Source organism: Colobus angolensis, unplaced genomic scaffold (genome assembly GCF_000951035.1).
Source record: "Colobus angolensis palliatus isolate OR3802 unplaced genomic scaffold, Cang.pa_1.0 Scaffold378, whole genome shotgun sequence".
In the NCBI taxonomy this organism is placed as follows: domain Eukaryota; kingdom Metazoa; phylum Chordata; class Mammalia; order Primates; family Cercopithecidae; genus Colobus; species Colobus angolensis.
The window spans coordinates 1,425,268-1,443,914 of record NW_012117132.1 but is presented as its reverse complement, the minus strand read 5'-3'; the positions used below and the strand labels follow the sequence as shown (position 1 = coordinate 1,443,914).

At 51.7% G+C, this 18,647-nt stretch overlaps 1 protein-coding gene across 3 annotated transcripts in view; it reads left to right on the top strand.

Moving 5' to 3' along the window:
- CRHR2 (corticotropin releasing hormone receptor 2) overlaps positions 1-18,647 on the top strand; it is a 34,540-nt gene that overhangs the window by 10,703 nt on the left and 5,190 nt on the right. For 2 of the 3 annotated variants that reach the window (XM_011953947.1, XM_011953949.1), the window contains exons 3-8: positions 8,574-8,659; positions 10,248-10,357; positions 10,696-10,813; positions 13,040-13,193; positions 13,667-13,727; positions 15,243-15,315. In XM_011953947.1, coding sequence (XP_011809337.1) covers positions 8,574-8,659; positions 10,248-10,357; positions 10,696-10,813; positions 13,040-13,193; positions 13,667-13,727; positions 15,243-15,315 — 602 coding nt within the window. The remainder of the gene's footprint in view (positions 1-8,573; positions 8,660-10,247; positions 10,358-10,695; positions 10,814-13,039; positions 13,194-13,666; positions 13,728-15,242; positions 15,316-18,647) is intronic. The other variant, XM_011953948.1, reaches the window with a different exon arrangement.

Below are 18,647 nucleotides of genomic sequence, written 5' to 3'. Positions count from 1 at the left end.
GATAGGCCTCTGCTGGCTCCGGAAACTCCTGGCTTCTGCTCTAGCTTCTACCCACCTCTGCATGCATCTTGATCTTTCCTGTCTCCTGCTCTCCCCAGGAATCCTTCAGCCACCTAATCATCTTGCTCAGGCTCACCCCTTGTTGAGGTTGTATTTCACCCTTTCCCCCAGAAAGCATTGAGGAGCCTAGAGACAAGGTTTTCAAAGATGCATAAGACCTGAGCCTGCCTTCCAGGAGCTCCTATTCTAGAAACAGTGACAGGCAGACCCTCAAAGAGAACTTTTTAATATATGCTCTCAAGTAAAATAGCACAGTGAAGACAGTCGGAGCGCATGGAAGGGAATTATTCCAAGAGGAAGGGAGAGTAAGTTTGGAAGACTTCATGGAGAAAGTCTTGTTGAACAGTACCTTGAAAAGTTGAGCTAATGATGTGTCAGATGGAAGGGAGGGTGGGAGCAGAAGTGGAGGAGGAGGGAGGCAAGCAGAAGCCAGATGATGGAGGCCTGAGATGTTGGCCTCAATTCTGCTGGCTTTGGAGACACCGGCTGTTTGTCCGTAGCCCTGTGGTGCAGGACCAGAATACTCTGGCCATTTCCTCTCCTACCTCCTGCTCATGAAGTCAGAGGTCCCAGCATCCTTCCCTGTGCACTCCCTACCACCAATGCCACAGCAGAGCCTGGATCCCTGGAAAAGGACTAAAGGAGGAGCCCCATCTCAGTAACCCTCAGGGAGCTCCCCACAGGGCTTCTTGTCTGGGCCCCAGGTGCAGGCATCTGGGCCCCTCTGACTGCCCACCCCCACCAGGTGCTCCAGAGTCAGGCAGGCAGTCCCTTTCACACACAGCACCTGCCAGGAGAGCGGCTGGGGCAAGGGAGAGTGGAAGGAACCTGGGCTCAGATTCGGCAGGGCTGGATCTAAGTCCTGGGTTTGCCATGACTCACTGAGGGACTGGCAGGCACTCCTTGTCCAAGTCTCGGTTTTCTTATCTGTTTGAAGGGGACAGCGAACATGCTGACCTCATGGGGCCATGGCACACAGGGGAGATGAGGCTGCTTGGGGTTCCCTGTGGACAGCTAGGACATTGTCAGCAAGGGGAGGGGAGTTGAAGGTGGCCTGGGGCCCGGAAGGAGAGGCCATCATGTCCTTGGGGAGGGGAGAGTCCCACCCACACCAAGAATGGCTATCCTCATTCTGGGGTGGTGGTCTCCTGCTGTCTCTGAGAGCCCCCAGAATGCTATGGTTTCTGGGAATGTCCTGGGAGGGGGAAGTCTGTCTATCTAGACTGAGAAGGTCTGGTCCCTAAAAGCCTGTAGAGAAAGGCAGCCACTTGCCCCCCCAGCTGTCTTCTCCCTGCATTGCTTCACAGGAACCATGAACTGAAAGCCAGTTCTAATTCTGGCCATCCTACTGACTGCTTTACTCACTTTGGGCAGGTTGTCTCCCCTCTTCAGACCTCAGTTTATCTGCACCAGGTGGGTGGAGGACTTGATGAGTTCTAGTGATGTTTCTCAGTTCCAAGGCAGCTTCTACCACAGGGGTCCTCTGTTCGTCCTCTCCCCACCTTCCTCCACAGGCCGGCGTCATGGCGACGAGTCCACTGAGCGTTGCTAGGATGGCTGGAAGGAGGGAGCCCTGTACAGTAGAGGCGGGAGCATGAGGTAGGGGCCTCCTCCCACTGCCCCTTCTCTGGGGAGGGCAGAGCTTGCACAGTGAGCTGGGTTCTGCTCCCCCTTCCCTTTTTCATAGACCCAGTATGGTCTTCATTAAACTGCTCAGTGCCTCTATGACTCAGTTTCCCCACTGTCTCCTTTAAGTATGCTTATAGATCCTGCTTAAGGATGGCAGGGCACCGTGAGTGAAAAGTCCTGTGGAAATAGGGAGCTGAGGCTCTCTGGAGGTCCAGAACAGGTAGTTGAGGTTCAGAGAGCTGTGTCCATACAACACTAAGAAATGGAATCCAAGCTCCCTGGCCTGAATCTCATACATCACCAACAAAGGGCCCTGGGGATGCCTTTTCCACCCATTGGCTGGAGTTGGCAATAGTAGACTCCCAAACTCAACCTAGCACTTCTATGTCAGTCTGGGTCTGAGCTTGGGTGAACATCACCAGCTGCCTGTTCCTCTCTGACCACCAATTTGCTGTGATCGGATCAAGACAGAAATATGCAAGGTGGGCCTCAACGTTGGTCAGTCCTCCTTAGCCTGCAGTGGCCTCCAGGCAATGCAGGGTACTGACTCAAGGAGATGCACCTCATTTGGGAAGCTCAGGAAAACCATGCTGTTAGCACCAGGACTATACGTCTGACCACCCCAGCTCTGGCCACACTTCCCGAAAAGTCTCTTAACTGGGGATGAAAAGCAATCCAGCCCAGGAAGTGGAGGCCAAGCTGGGAGGAGACATTGTCTGAGAGGGTTTTCCCAAAAAAAGCAAGAAAGATGGCCAGGCATGGTGACTCATGCCTGCAATCCCAACATTTTGGGAGGCTGAGGCAGGAGGATCACTTGAGGCCAGGAGTTTGAGACCAGCCAAAGCCACATAGTGAGACCCCATTTCTACAAAAAAAAAAAATTAACAAATTATCATGGCATGGTGGCACATGCCTGTAGTCCCATTACTCAGGAGGCTGAGGCAGGAGGATCACTTGAGTACAGGAGTTCAAGGCTGCAGTGAGCTAAGATCACACCACTGCCCTCCAACCTGGGTGACAGAGTGAGACCCCATCTCAAAAAAAGTAGGTAAGAAAGGTGACTCAAAGTCAAGGTCAAAGATTTCCCAATTAGGCCCCAAGCCAGACAAGAAGATGGCTGGGTCTGGAGTGGCCCAACTACAGGCAGTAAAAGGAATTGAGAGTGGAATATCTGGCCCCTAAGGTATTATCTTCTGGGGATCTGGACACTAAGTGGCAATGACACTGAAGAGGTGGCATAACTGGCTGCACCTGCTGAAACACAGGGTCATAGGGAGAGCCTCTCTCCTAGGTACACCAACTCCAGGGTCTCCTGTGAGGAAGTGTGTCCCAGAGGAGAATGATCTTCTGCCTCCTTATGGTTGAGTGACCCCAGACATGTCAGTTTCTCTCTTCGGGTCCCACCAGACCAGATGCAGAAGTTGCCTTCCTAATTCCCAAGGAGATGCCTCATGACTCAGTTTCCAACTTGCTTCCCTTGGAACAGTCAAAGCTTTCATGCCAGGAACCTGGAGGATGGTGCCCACAGGTTTGCTGTTTGAGACTGACACCCCTCCCCCATGTGAGGTTGGACTGCAATGTCTGCAGTTTGGCAGCTGGGTCAGCCTACCCGTGGTGTCTTGTCGTGTGATCTGGCTTCCTCCTGTGTGTGTGACTGTTTTGTATTTGCCATGCATCTTGGTGGAGCATGGGCATACAAGGTGGCAGACTGTCTTCCAGGCCCACTCTGAGCCTCCTACCTTCAATGAGTTCCCAAGTAACCTAGGAAACAGCATCAGCCTTGGTCCATCCTGAGATCCTGTGTGCTCAGCTTTGTGCAGTACTTAAGAAAGGGCCAGAAATGACAGCAACCCAGGCCATGCCTTTAGGGGTTCTCAGCCTTGTACAAAATAAGGCAAACTTCTGCTCCAGAGGACCTGGGCTGGTTAGGAAAGTACAACACCTTTACAGGGGTCAGTGAAAGAACAATCCCAGCCTAGCGTGAGCCAGGCAGACATAAGCAGCTGGACCCTTGGGGAGCTGGAACAGTCATGGAAGCTACCTGGAGGAACTGGGGCTGGAGCTGGACCTTGAAAAGGGGCATGAATTAGCGTGACCTCGTTGGGCCGGGCCCAGGGCCAAGGTCTGAATATCAGGTGGGAAGGCTGATTCTTAGGAGCTCTCCGAGGTCCCCAACCTTAGAGATAGGCAGGGATGAAGAATGGAGTTACGCTGTCCGCGGTGCTGAAAGTTCCGATCCCACGTGGTGACTTCATTCCTTCTGTAAATATTGCTTCTGGCCCTCCCCACCTCAATGTCATCACCTTCTCTCCCTCACCACTACTACTACTAGTACTACCTCTTCTTTTTCTCCTCCTCCTCCTCCTCCTTCTATAATCGTCATCACAGGGTCTCACTCTATCACCCAGGCTGAAGTGCAGTGGCACAATCTCAGCTCACTGCAACCTCTGCCTCCCAGGCTCAAGCAATCCTCTCACTTCAGCCTTCTGAGTAGCTGGGACTGTAGGCACACACCACCACGCCTGGTTTTTTGTTTGTTTTTTTTTTTTTTTTTAGAGAGAGATGGAGTTTCATCATGTTGCTCAGACTGGTTTCAAACTCCCGGGCTCAAGCAATTCACCCACCTTGGTCTCCCAAAATGTTGGGATGACAGGCATGAGCCACCATATCCAGCCTTTCCCTCACTTCGTCCTGTACTTTTCTTTCCAAATAGCCAATGACCCCATTGCTGTGCTTCACCACAGTCCCATTCACTCTTTTCCCCATGCCTACCCCTGTCCCTTGTACTCCTTCCCCCAGAACTACCACCAAAAATAGCCCCTCATGGTCCTTGTCTCCTATGGTCCATGTCTCTCCAGACGGTATCAGAGATAGAAGTGCCAACTATTTGAAGGTGATGTCAGGATGCTTGGAGTTGTCACAATAGCTTGGGGATGCTAACTGGCATTTAGTAGACGGGGGAGTCTCACATAACATATAATTGATACACCTGAGATGCCAAACATCATAGAGAATCAATTTGCTATAGTTTTTCTAAGAGGCAAAACTGAGACTAAGAGGGAAGGGACTTAGTCATGGTCACCTCGCTATCCAGAGACAAAACTACAGCTAGAATATAGGCTCTCATATCCTAGCCAGGCTTCAGGACCACCCCAAGTAACTGCCTGAACTGGGAACTCTTTGCAAAGTGTCAGCATCTGAAACGGGGAGAGACCATTGTAGTGGGGGTTTTTGACAGGCCTGGGCCACTCTGAGCATGGAAACCAGGTCTCCCAGACTACAGAGTCCTGCAAGAGAAGACCCTGCCTGCATCATTCAGACCCTAATGCCCCTGGAAGCCCACACTCCACATCATCAGCATTGATCCTCAGCAGGGGCACCTGTGTTGCTATGGTAATGGACACCCACCTCTCGGCATCCAGCCCCACAATTTTAGCCTTGCCATCTGCCCTCAGAGTGTGTGCCCATCCATCTATGGTTTCCAGGGGGTGGAGGGGATTCTTTCCGTCTTACTCCCTCCTGTCCAAGGCTGTGCCTGAGGGCCCAGTGCCCTCATTAGCTACAGTAGACAGCTCCTCCGAAGAGTGGGGCACATCTGTCCTCCAGTCCTTTGATACCCAGTGTCTGTAGCCAGAAGCTTATCTGCAGGCAGGGCTGGGCTGCCAGAGAGGGAAGCCCTCTCCCACTACTGCATCCTACCTGCTTTCCCAGGGGTCAGCAGGTCTGAGTCAATTCTGTTCAGCCCACATTTCCTCAGTGGCTCTGTCCTGAGGGAGATCTGGTGGCTCCAATATGGCTTCTACTTACTTGTCTGTCCCCAAGGAGCTCAAGTCCAGTACCAAAGAAAAGAATGATTAGGTCCAAAGACGTGAAATTCATAGTGAATTACAGCAAATGCACTGAAACAGAATTTGTGTTTTTCAAACTATGGATTGTGATACAAGAGTGGACTGTGGAGTCAATTTAGTGGGTCATGATCAGCGTTTGTGTGTGAAATGAATAGAAGGCATTAGAATAGGCTGGATAGGAAAATAGTACAGTTGTGCTCAAGCTAAATCAAGAAACTGGATTCTGTGTGTGTGTGTGTGTGTACTGGATTATAATACAAAATGTATGTGTTATTGTGGTTCAAGGGCAATAAAGTGGAAAAACTACATTACAAGAGAAGAGAAGGGATAGAGGGGGAAACAAAGAAAGGATTGCCTCAGACCTAGGGGTGTTGGGGATGGCTCCATGCAGGAGGTGGCATTTGAGAGTGGGTTAAAGATGGGTAAGAGTTCATCCATGAGCAGTGGGTAAGAAGGAGGAGGTGTTTTAAGAGGAGGATCCACACAAAGAGGGTATGTGCCAAGCCTGTTTGTGCCAATGCCAGTGGCCATGCAGAATGCTGGAGATGGGTCAGGGCAGCTAGGCTGGGGCCTGTGTATCAAGGGCCTTGACTATCATGCTAAGAAATTAGACTTTATTCTTGAGGGCAATAAACAGCCACTGATGGCTTTTAAGCAGGAATCAACATGGTCAAGGTGGCAAGAGAAGAAGCAGGGAGGCGAGAGAGGAGGCCGTTGTGGCAGTCCAGGCAAAAAGACTAAAGAGCAGATGGAGGGATGGGCAGGAAGGGAGTGAACTCTGGAAAAAGAAAAGGAGGAGAAAGAATCCATGGAACTTGGGACCCCATGGACACTGGTGTGAGGGGAGGAAAGGTCTCTGATTTGCAGCATTTCTATCCTGACCCCCTCCCACCTGCAAGTCCACCCCACTATCAATGCCACCACAGGATATCATATTTGGGAAACAAGTGTTCTGAGGCCCCGTCCTCAGGGAGCCCCCACACTGATCAGAGTGATCAGACTCACTCACCTGGACAGCTCAGGGCTGGTCATGGGGCAAGGTTTGGAGTGTGGGGCTCAGGCGGTCAGGACTGGAGGTGCTTGGGAGAGAGAGCTATAGAGTGAAAGCAATCAAGGAGGTCTTCCTGAAGGAAGGGGCCTAGCATTGAGCTTCAGGAAAGCTAGATAATATTTATGAACACATAGAAGATAAATTTTTCTGCCCTTTGAAACACAGACAGGATTCTGGTCTGCCTCACCTCACATAGACTGTTCAGAGACACTGTAAACCCCCATCAGGGAGGGACTGTTCATTTCACAAAAGAACTTACCCTCCTTACACACTTACTTTTTTAGTTCGGTGACATCACCATCACCAACCCTCAGAAGGTGAGGTAGCCTCTCCCTTTCATGAGCATGAATGTTGGTAAGAAAAGATGGTCCCAGGTATCAAATTCAGAGCCCACCTGGGGAGTTGGGCACCATGGCTAGGGGTGGGGAGCCGACTTCCTCTTCCTGGGAGTCAGAATCAGCATCAGACCAGGGCATTCTGTGACTCACTTGGCAGGGGGAGGGCAGGGCCCTGCCAGGGATGGGCCTTGGCCCAGGAGGAAGGAATAGGCCAGTCATGACCCTGGGTTTGAAGAATGGATGAGCTCCAGGCACCAAACTAAAAAACAATTAAGCTAATAGAATCTTCCCCATTGATTTTGCTCTTCGGCAAGTGCTCCTTCCCAATTCCATTGCTTCAAACTCATCGGGCTCAACGGAAGTGGGTTTTTAAGTAAACTTAATTATTTCGGAACACACTGCTTCCAAAAACAACCTAAGGTTCCCCCTCCAGCTCTGCAACTCTGTGATCTGCGAGCTGTTTATTTTAATTAGCTTTACATTGTATATCTAACATATGCTAAAAAGAAAAATTCACAGACAACTGCCCATTAGTCAGAGAGATGAACCCTGGTACAAATCACCCCCATACAATGGAACATTCAGCATTTGTAACCACCCGGGAGGTCAGAAACACACTAGTGAGGAAGGCAGAGCAGAGGCAGGCTTGGAGAGCTCCGGGCCTTCTCAGGTGGAAGGGCTTCTTCCTGACGAGCTGGTGTATGAAGGGGGTGTCTTAGGAGCCAGACCTTGACAGTTGGAGCTGAGATAGAGAGAAAGGCAAATATGAGCATTTTTCAACTTTCCTACCTTCCCCCTTGACAAAACCTGCACTTGTGTGCACAGGACAATGCTCCTTGAAACGTCTTTTCACACATCATGTTCCAACTTGAATACAGAGGCTGGTTCTTGAACATTTAGAGACATCACGTGGTGGCCTCCCAGGCAGCAGCAGCCCAAGGGCAGCGGCCCAGCCCTGAGTCCCCAGCATTCACTCATTCCTGTTTGCCACTACTTGATATGGCCTAAAGGTTAAGAACAGAAGACCTGAAGCCAGAACTTCTGGGTTTGAATCCTCTTGTCATCTTTGTATCCTTGGCCAGCAGCTTAATCTCTTTGTGCCTCAGTTTCCTCCTCTTTGAAATGGGTTCATATTAATTCCTCCTTCATGGGGTGGTTGTAGAGATTGAATGTGTATCCGTAGCAGTTAGAAGAGGACCTGGCACATGGGAAACACATGCTATGTAAATGGCAGCTATTATTAAAATTGAAATGCTGATATTGGTGAAGTATGGATCTCAAATATGAAACAATTGAGATGAGGATGTAAATTATGTGGCATGCTGAAAGCAGTGAATCTTCAGGCATAACCCACTGCTCACAATTGGATTCAGTTTTGAAGCAAATGAACAAAATGAAAGTGTACAAAGTGTTAGTCAAAGATTGTGTCTAAAATGGGTTTTAGCATGCCTTTAGCAATCTTGTAAGATGAGTCTTTTGTGCTATTTTCACATAAGTGGCTTGCATGTAAACTTTCAGATGCACATTGTATTTCCTGCCCTAGGAGAGCTGAGATGTGTTTACCTTATCCTGTGGGCACTAGGGAGCCAGGGAGGGTTCTTGAGGAGGGGAGTGACCTGACTCTTGGCAGTTGGCATTTTTTTGTAGGGAATGCCTATCGAGAATGCTTGGAGAATGGGACGTGGGCCTCAAAGATCAACTACTCACAGTGTGAGCCCATTTTGGATGACAAGGTGAGTGGCCCTCACCTGCTGCGACCCCAGGCCTCACACACGTATTAGGACTCAGGTTGAACACAGAGGATCCCAAGGGGGGCAGACCAATCCTTGTGTCACCCAGCCACTCCCTTCTGTACCTCCTGCCCCTGCCCCCAGTGTCCTGCCCTGTGCTCAGTGATACTGTAGAGGAGTAGAGAAGGGGGACATGGAGTCCTACCTTCAAGAGAGCCTGGGCTGCTAGAGGATACAGCCAAGGTGGCATGTGACACAAAAAGGGAATGACCGTGTAATCAATGCTCCCAACATCTTAGACGCTGTGTGGCTGCACACCTTCCTCTCCCTCTGGGCCTCAGTTTCCCAATCTGACATTCTGATTCTGTGACTCCACATGGAAACAAATGCAGCCACACAAGGGCTGTCCTGGTGGGAAGCTGGGTCCTGCTCTGCCTCTCTGGAGCCCTGCTCCAGCTCTTGCTCTGGAATTCAATTCGGTGCTGCTGAGGCACCGAACTCCTCCCTTTGAGGCTACGCCTCATTCCTGACCTGAAAGGATACATCTCAGCTCTGTCCCCTCCTCATCACCCAGCACAGTCCTCAGTGGGGCTGGGACTTTTCCCCAGATGAAGTCCAAATTGAGAGAGAAAAACATTCACCTGCCCTGAGAAAGTGATTCTGCAAAATGTGAGCCACAGGGGTTCTGCAGGGAGGCCACTCAACGGGCAGGGAGGCCTCCAGCCCTCAGTTCTCACCTGAACTCTTTCTGCCCCTCCAGCAGTGGAGAATCAACACAGGCGGTGGGTAGGGTGGAGGGGTGGCTCTCCCTGGCAGGAAGGAGTATTTCATCACTGACTTTGTTTCAAATTGCCAACACTTGGTGATAATTAAAAGTCAACTGACTTTTATTCAGTTTGAATAAAATTTCTAAATTCTCTATAAACAGTGCACCCCCTCGTGTGGTCTCCAGGGCAGAGTAATCTCAATGCACCCCACCCCAGGCCTCCCATAGGCCATTGCTTCTGAGGCAGGATGGCAAGTTGGCCCCATTGTACAGACATCAAAACTGAGGTCCAGAGATAAAAATTAACCCACCCTCAGTCACTCAGCCAGCTGAGATCTGGGCTGAGACTAAACTCAGGAGAGGCATGCTAGAGTCTAGAATTTTTAAAAAGAATCTGTACCCATACCTCTCAAAATGTGCCCCCAAAAATGCATGTTGGTGCCTGGCACAGTGGCACATGTCTGTAGTCCCAGCTACTTGAGAGGCTGAAGTGGGAGGATTGCTTCAGGCCTGCAGATCAAGGCTGCAGTGCACTGTGATTACACCTGTGAATAGCCGCTGGAACCCAGCCTGAGCAACAGACTGATACCCCATCTCTAAAAAAATAAAAATAAATGCATGTTGGAAGGCCTGACCACAGCCATTTATCACAACAAGAGCCACCCAGGGCCAACAGGAACGAACTCTAAGAGCCAGGCATGGCAATGACAGCTGGAGCACTTCTGCCCCCAAGGTCAGGACGCAGAGGTGGCCATGGCTGGAGTACCCAGCCCCACCCCCACATGCCCATGCCCCCATCTGCCCTGCCCATGTCTGTCTGTCCAGCAGAGGAAGTACGATCTGCACTACCGCGTCGCCCTTGTCGTCAACTACCTGGGCCACTGCGTATCTGTGGCAGCCCTGGTGGCTGCCTTCCTGCTTTTCCTGGCCCTGCGGTGAGTGCACCCTTCTGCCTTGCTTTCTCCTCCTCCCTCCTCCTACAGTACCCCCTTCACCTCTCCCAGACATTCTCACCTCCATTCTGGGGTCCAGCAGGTAAAAGGGCCAGTGGAGAAAGGGGGGGCTTGGGTGGGGTGCCAGGGCATAGATCACCAGCAGGCATGTGGGCTGCAGAGTGGGAGCTGGACTCAGAGGCCTCACTGTGGCCACCATGGGTGGGAAGTGGCTCCTAGTGCAGCCCTGCCCTCACCCTGAGTCTCTACCTGGCCTCAGGGTGAACCCAGTCCCAGTTGACCCCTGACCCCGGCTGACCCCTGACCTGCACCTCCCACAGGAGCATCCGCTGTCTGCGGAATGTGATTCACTGGAATCTCATCACCACCTTTATCCTGCGAAATGTCATGTGGTTCCTGCTGCAGCTCATCGACCATGAAGTGCACGAGAGCAATGAGGTCACTGCTCGGGGAGACTCGGGGCTAGACCTGGGGGACTCTGGGCTCTGGGGGCACCATCTCTCTGTCTGCTCTCTGCTTAGACCCCTCCTTTGACAGGAAACTCACTACCTATCAAAGCAGCCCTCTTCTTCTTGGGCAGCTTTTACTCTTACAAGCTCTTCCTAATGTTGAGCTTCTGCAACTCTACCCCATTCTTGCTCCCACTCTGAGAATAGATCCTCTGTACTCTCTCCAGGCTCTGAGACAGACCCCTTGGAGATTTGCACACAGAGACTGATGTTCACCAGTCCCCACTACTCTCAGCTGGTGACACCTGACTTTCTGGCTGCTCCTTGGCTGACCCATGGCCAGAATGCTGTCATCTGGGCTGTGGCTCAGGTGCAAAACCATACCTGAGCTCTCCTCCACCCTAGCCATTGTCCCACCAGAGCTGGGCTGGGAGGAGCAGGAAGCTGCCAGGCTGGAAGCTTCACAAAGCTGACTCCAGACACATTTATCCTAGTCCACTCCTTGTCTTGTGGATTCAGATGTCCTCAAAGACCCCTTTGAGAAAAAGGCTAGAACTAACCTCTGTTGAGCTTTCTCTGAATCCCAATGAGACTAGCAGGGATCATTTTCCTCATTACATAGACATGGAAACTGAGACTCACAGAGGTTAAGTGACTAGCCAAGGTTACATGCAGTGATGGTACCTCTACATAAGGGGCTATCCCACATGCTAACTGTCCACCCTGGATTTCTGTGCATTGCTGTGTACTGTGTCCAAGCCATTGTAAAAGTATAGACAGACTAGTTTTGGGCCATCGCAGAGCCCTGTGGCACACCATTAGAGACTTCTCAGTACATTTCCTTTGGGTGGCGTGTGCCTTAGTAGACACCAGCCTGGTGTGATCCTTAACATGATCCCACAAAGAACCTTGCCTCAGAACCAAATAGGCTCACTCCAGTTGAGGGCGCCTTCCAGCTCCCACGTGGGCTTGTGCTAATAGAACATCAACAACCATGGAGGAAAAGTAGGGTTGGGAGGAGGGGCTCGGTAGATTCCCGCCTCAGCAGGACTTTCTCAGAAAAAAAGGAGACAGACAGCCACAGGAGGCTGTGCAGGGAAGCCCAGAAGACAGCCACGGGGACTGGGCAGGCAAGCCCAGAAGCAGCCAGCAGCTCAGGACAGGAGGGTTATCTAAGAACCGGAGCTGTCAGAGCCAGAAGCAGAGGCCCTGACACACAGGTCCCCGGATCTTCAGCTGGCTCCATCATTCCCCATGTCCCAGCCTTGGCTCTCAGGGTGCCCTGGAGATGAGCATGTGGGGAAGATGACCAGGTGGGGGTCTGTTGAGAGGAGCTCTGGCGTGGAAGCCCAAGGCCTAGACCCTGGCCCTGCTATGGCCCACTGTGTGGCTCTAGAGGGGCAGAAGCTTCCCCTCCCTGCTTCCTTTGGGAAGGTAACCTTTGTGCTTGGGGAAGGTGGCCTTACTCAGAGGGACAGGGACAAATTCCCCTCTGCTGGGAAGGCACGGAACCACAGCAGGCACAACCACGGCCACAACACAGCTACCCTCGTGCCTGTCTTTGTTATCCTCTGTCTCCTTCAACCACCCTGGAAGGCAGTGTTACTTTTTGAGGTTCAGAGAGGTGCAGTGACTTGCCAGGAGCCGTGTACTTTGCAAGTTTCCCTCCAGAGCCAGTAATGATTGGGCCAAGTCCAGAAGTTCCCAAACCCAGAGTCTTTGGAGAATCTCCTCCCTGGCCGCAGCCCCACTTCATACACCCTTGACTCACTTGACTCACTTTTTTTTTTCATTTTTTTCTAAATGAAATTCCATATCCCATCCCTAAAAGGAAGCAGATCTGACTTGCTATGGATTGAAAATGACTCAAAAAAACTAAAATGAAAATACAACAAGATGGTTGAATTCCAGCCTCTGTCTACAGAAAGCTCAGAGCCAGACTCTCCCTCTCTTTCATAGAAAGAAAAATTAGAGTTAGAGAGAAGTTAAAAAAGCACACTGGCCCCAGTGGAGAAAAATGGCACCTTAACTTAATCTGAAAGAGTGAAGGAGCACTGGAGAAGGATGAGGCTTTTCAGAGTGAGGTTCACTGGTATTTGATGGCATGTTCACGAACCCCCTTTGGGAAGCCCTGTGTCTAGTTGCCCTGCCTGGGGATGGGTATGTCCTGCCTAGGCCCCGAGCAACCTCCTGACAGCCTGTGCCCTGCACACAGATCTGGTGCCGCTGCATCACCACCATCTTCAATTACTTCGTGGTGACCAACTTCTTCTGGATGTTTGTGGAAGGCTGCTACCTGCACACGGCCATCGTCATGACCTACTCCACCGAGCGCCTGCGCAAGTGGCTCTTCCTCTTCATCGGATGGTGTGAGGGTCCTGGGGGCAGCAGGGCCTAGGTGGGGGGAGGACTTCTCACCAGGCCATTTCCCTTCATCTTGGGTCCAAGGACCAGAGCCCGGCCCTGCCCTCCGCCCGCAGCCCAGTCCTGCGGATGCAGCTACTTCCCCCCATGCTGGTGAGGAACAAGCAAAGGATCCCTCCAAAGGATATTCCTCAAATAGCTCTTCTCCCCCTGCCAGGAAGGACCTGTCCAAGGCCTTTGTCTCTGGATCGGAAACTGGCTGGCTCTACTCTATCACAAAATCACGCATCCCTGCTTGGAGAGAGGGGCAGGGACATGGGCCAGGGGTCGAGGGACAGAGCACCCCTGGGGTTGTGGGTAGCCTGCTGTTGGAAGAGTAAAAACATGATCCCAGCCCCATTGTGGTCCTCCATGATATGTCCTACAAGAAGGTCCCTGACCATCGGTCTCCTGCAGCCCAAGTCTGTCCTTCTCTCAGGCATCCCCTGTCCTATCATCATCACCTGGGCCATCAGCAAGCTCTACTATGAGAATGAACAGTAAGTGGATGGGCCAGCTGTGGGGGCTCATGGGGAAGAGTGGGGGTGTTAGGAAAGGTCAGCCTTGGGCTCTGGCCAAGCCGTGGAGCAGGAGTTGTAGCCACACCTAGACAGATTCACTGTCCTGTTGTCCTTAAATTGAAAAAAATAGCCCTGCCCTCAGAGGTACTCATGTAGTAGGGCTCAAGGAACTTTGCTGAATTAAGTTAGAAATCATGGTTCCTTGCAGTGTCTCCCCGGCCCCTCCCCACACCCCCACCTCCGTGCCACGCACGCCCCCTTTGGTCTTTGTAAGACCTCCTCAGACTTGGATGTGGCAGCTATGGCCCAGGGTATGTGGAAGGGGCCAAGGCTGCACATGACATCCGGAGCTGTCCATGAGCATTTAACAGAGCTTTTTTTTTTTTTTTTTTTTCCTGAAGTCCCAGTCTATGCCTGGGTGCGGTGTCCCATCCTGAGGTTCTCCCTATGCCACAGGTTGTGATATGCTGAGCCACAGCCCAAATGACAGCAACTCTGGCCATGAGTCAGCCAGGGAGCAGCCAGGAAGTCGAGTGTCACCAACTGAGAGCAGTGGGGACTGGGGAACATCAGCCTGTATGCAAATCTTCGAGGGGTCTGTCTCAGAGCCTGGAGAGAGCAGAGGGGATCTGTCCTCAGAGTGGGGACAAGAATGGGGTAGAGTTCCAGGAACTCAACATTAGGAAGAGCTTGTAAGAGCAAAAGCTACCCAAGAAGAAGAGGGCTGCCTTGGTAGGTGGTGAGCTTCCTGTCAAAGGAGGTGTCCAAGCAGAGACCAGAAACCCTGGAAGACAGGGAGAATCCTATCTGCGGCAGGTCTGCACTGGATGACCTCCAAGATTTCAGAGGACTGAATTCCCCAAAGTTGGTGGCCCCTCCCTGTGGTGCAGTAGTTGCTGGCCGACCCAGACCCTAAAGCCTTTCTCCTGACCAGCATCCCCAGAGAATGAACTAAGCCTCTGGCAGCCAGTGAGGCCAGCCAGACAGCAGCTCCCTTCACTGGGTGAACAAGTGTTGGCTCAAAGACACAAAATCCCAGGCTGGAGGTAGGAAGACTCCACGTCCACATCTGCTGCTTTGTGTGGCCGAGTGAGTGCCTGGCACACAGAACGGCAGGTTTCAAGCAATATGGGAACAGGTGGCCTAAGGCAATTGGCCGTGGACCAGCAAGGGGGAGCCCAGCTCTCCCTGTGCCTCCTGCATGCCCAGTCCTGTGCCTAGCAGGCTGCAATGGGGCAGGCGAGAGAGGAGGAGCAAGAGACCCATGGCCTGTCCTCAGTCTGGCTGGGGAGATCAGACCCGCCGTGTAGAGCAAAAGACAGCCTGGGTGGGTGAGGGTGGTCAGTGGAGCTGGTATTTCCGGGCTTTCTGGGAAGGGGCAGTCCTGGAGGCTGGGTCTCAGGAAGGGTAAAGCTGGAGGACCCTGAGCCCAAGTCTGGGGGATTCCCTCAGTTCCAGCTCAGCAGGCCCCCTAAAGCCACCCCGTCTTCACAGGTGCTGGTTTGGCAAGGAGCCTGGTGACCTGGTGGACTACATCTACCAAGGCCCCATCATTCTCGTGCTCCTGGTAGGTCCTCAGTGGTGGCTGGGATGGGGCTGGGTGACAGAAGGACAGCGGAGGGTTCACCCAGGCAGAGACAGTGGCAAAGATGTGGCATGGGTGGCCCTGTGCACCCACTCTATATGCCACCCCATACCCTGTCCATGCCACCCTGTGCCCCAGGACCACCCAGCCTTTCCTTCCTCACGCTCGATGCCCTGGCACAGCCCCGTACCACACTGGTGACCTCAGGGCTCTTTCTCTGGGAGGAGAAAGGATCTAATGGGTAGACTTCCTGTGCCCTCCTGGTCTGACACTGTACAATGCTGAGACAGCCAGGTGAGCAGGCAGCTGGTGACAACAGAAGAGTGTGCGGACTTCTGTTCATTCCAGACCTACGTTCCCCTCGGCACCCAGCGACCCTCTCTGGGTCCAGCCCACCGCCCCCAGCCTGGAGTGGAGAATACTGGGATGAAGCATAATGAGCAATTGTTCCTTGTCCAGCTCCCCACCCTTTGCCAAATGTATTTGCATCTAAGGTATAATTGCCACACATCTTTAATCCACAAAGAGCTTTAATTAAGGGAGAGTTTAAGTAGAGGCTGCATTCTGCAAAAGGAACCCATTATATATCATACCTTAAAAAAAAAAAAGAGAGAGAGAGAGAGAGAAAGAAAGAAAGACATACATAAAAGCCCCGTAAGAAATTGGCATTTACGTAAGATTTATTTCAGGCTCAGTAATTTCAGGCTCCTGTATGTACCGGCTTCCTTAAAGGGCCACAGTTCCTTCTGGGAGACTCAGCAAGAGTGCCATCTCCTCCTGCACACAGAAGGTGCCTGGTGGGGCTTTCTTTTGTCTACCTTGGAGACAATTATTATGTATCTCTTTTATTTTCTTACTCTCCTTTTTCTGTGACTTTGGGTTTCATTTGACCTCCATCTTTGGAGTGTCCTTGATATATGCGAATTGATGACGACTAGGAAGGTTTTTCACCCACTGCTGGAAATTCCACTGTCAGGGCTTGGTTCACGTCCGAGGCAGAAACCAGGTTTTGTCAGCAGCTAGTAGGATTGTCCTTGGACTCCCAGCTGCGGTGAGTCACTCACCCCTCAGTGTGAACCGAAACCCCATGAGATCCATTTCTTCCCAACCAGCTGCCGAGGGCCATCCTGGAGGAATAAGGCTTTTGATGAGCTTGGGATGGAGCCAAGGAAGGCTGGCCTGGATGAGGGACCAATGGTGGCAGAGAGTGAGCCCCAGCTGTAAAGATGTTGGACAGGTGGTGACGAAATGCCAAGAGAAAAGGAGGCGAGGAATGCAAGAGCTCAGTGTCAAGACCCAGCTCCCTGCTTCCTCTTCCAGACCCTTTCTTTGGCTCCACCCTGGCATCTGTGCTCATAAGCCCTTTCCTTCTTTCCTTTGGGCCCAGCTCTTTGCATCAACAGGGGCTTCCAGATTCCAAGCTGAGCCCTTCCAGAAGCTCTATCTATGTTATTTCCACCCCTTGCACGCTCAAGTCTTTTTTTTTTTTTTTTTTTTTTTTTTTTGAGACGGAGTTTCGCTCTGTCGCCCAGGCTGGAGTGCAGTGGCCGGATCTCAGCTCACTGCAAGCTCCGCCTCCCGGGTTTACGCCATTCTCCTGCCTCAGCCTCCCGAGTAGCTGGGACTACAGGCGCCTGCCACCTCACCCAGCTAGTTTTTTGTATTTTTTAGTAGAGACGGGGTTTCACTGTGTTAGCCAGGATGGTCTCGATCTCCTGACCTTGTGATCCGCCCGTCTCGGCCTCCCAAAGTGCTGGGATTACAGGCTTGAACCACTGCGCCCGGCCCTTGAGCCACTGCGCCCGGCCTCAAGTCTTAAAAGAAGTAGGGTTATGCTCTCCATTTTACAGATGAAGAAGCCAAGAGAGATGAATTGGCTTGCCCAAGGTCACCACTAATAGCTAGCACAGCTGAGGCTCAAAGACAGATCTCCTGCTTTGTCCCCACCATCTGCCTGCTGTCCTCAAAGTTGGACACGTGCTTGGCGTTCCTGCCATCCTTACACTCCCCAGCAGTTCACAGCTGCATTTCTGCTGCTAAGAGATACTCACTTATTTCTGGTTCTGAGAAGTGAATCAGGTGGTTGAGCTTGCAGGAAACCTGACTTCTTGCTGGTGTTGTCACTGTTGGTGTCATGGGAAAGGATTGGCAGTCACTAGGCCAGACACAGGTCTTAGTGCTCTCTGTGAGTATTGTGCTAATCTTCTAAGGCAAGCTCTGTGGTTAGCCCCCTTGGAGGTAGACAAGGCAGCAGGAGCTCATGAGGTTAAGCAACTTGCCCAAGGCCACACAACTGCAAATTGGGTCAAAATTTGAGCCATGAGACTAGGACTTGGTGCTTCAGTTCATTTGTTGCGGCGGGGGGTGCTTATCTTCAGTTCTTAGCCCATCCACCATTTCTCCAGGCCTTTCTGACACCTTAGGAAAGGTATCATCTCCCCCACCCCAACCCCTCCAGGCCCCCAGCTAGGCCACAAGCCCTCTGCAAGCAGGGGCTCTGACTGTCTGTCCACTTCCCCATCGCGGATGCCTGGCTCAGAGGCTGACACATGGTCCACTGATTCACTGAATGAATGAACAATTAAATAAAACCAGAAACAGGCTGAACAAGGGCAGGGTACAATAGACAGTTCTTACTAAAGAACTGGAGTGTGTTTTTAATGGGGAGGTGGAGTTCAAGAATGGAAAATTGGAGAGCTCAGTGTGGGCAGGGTGACCAGAAGGCTCCCTGGAGAGAGAGGAAGGTGTCTGTGGTGGTGTGAAGTGGGAGGCTGGGAAACAGGCTCAAAGGAAAGAAGGATTTTCAGGTTACATAGACCCAAGCTGAGATGAGTGGGGCCACAGAACTAAATGCCTGCCAAGTGTAAGGATGGGGACAAGGCCTTGTCTCCCAGATGCCCCACGCTCGACCCTGTCCCTGAGCTTGCCTCAGCACAAGAAACAGGGCCCTATAGCCAAGAGGCGCTCAGGAACCACTTGTTTACTGAATAGATGGATGGGTAGATGGGTAAAATAGCATTTGGACAATTGAATAAATTGGTTGCTAGGTAGATGGATGGATAGTTGGATGGGCCACTGGATGGGCAGATAAAACAGTAGGTGGATAACTGAATGGATTGGTTATTGGGTAGGTGGATGGATGGGTAGATGGATGGGTGCGTGGATGGATAGATAAAAGAGTAGGTGGATAATTGAATGAATTGGTTGTTGGCTAGGTGGATGGATGGACGGAAGGAAGGAAGAAAGAATGGATGGATGGATAAAAGTAGGTGGGTAATTGAATGAATTGGTTGTTGGCTAGGTGGATGGATGGA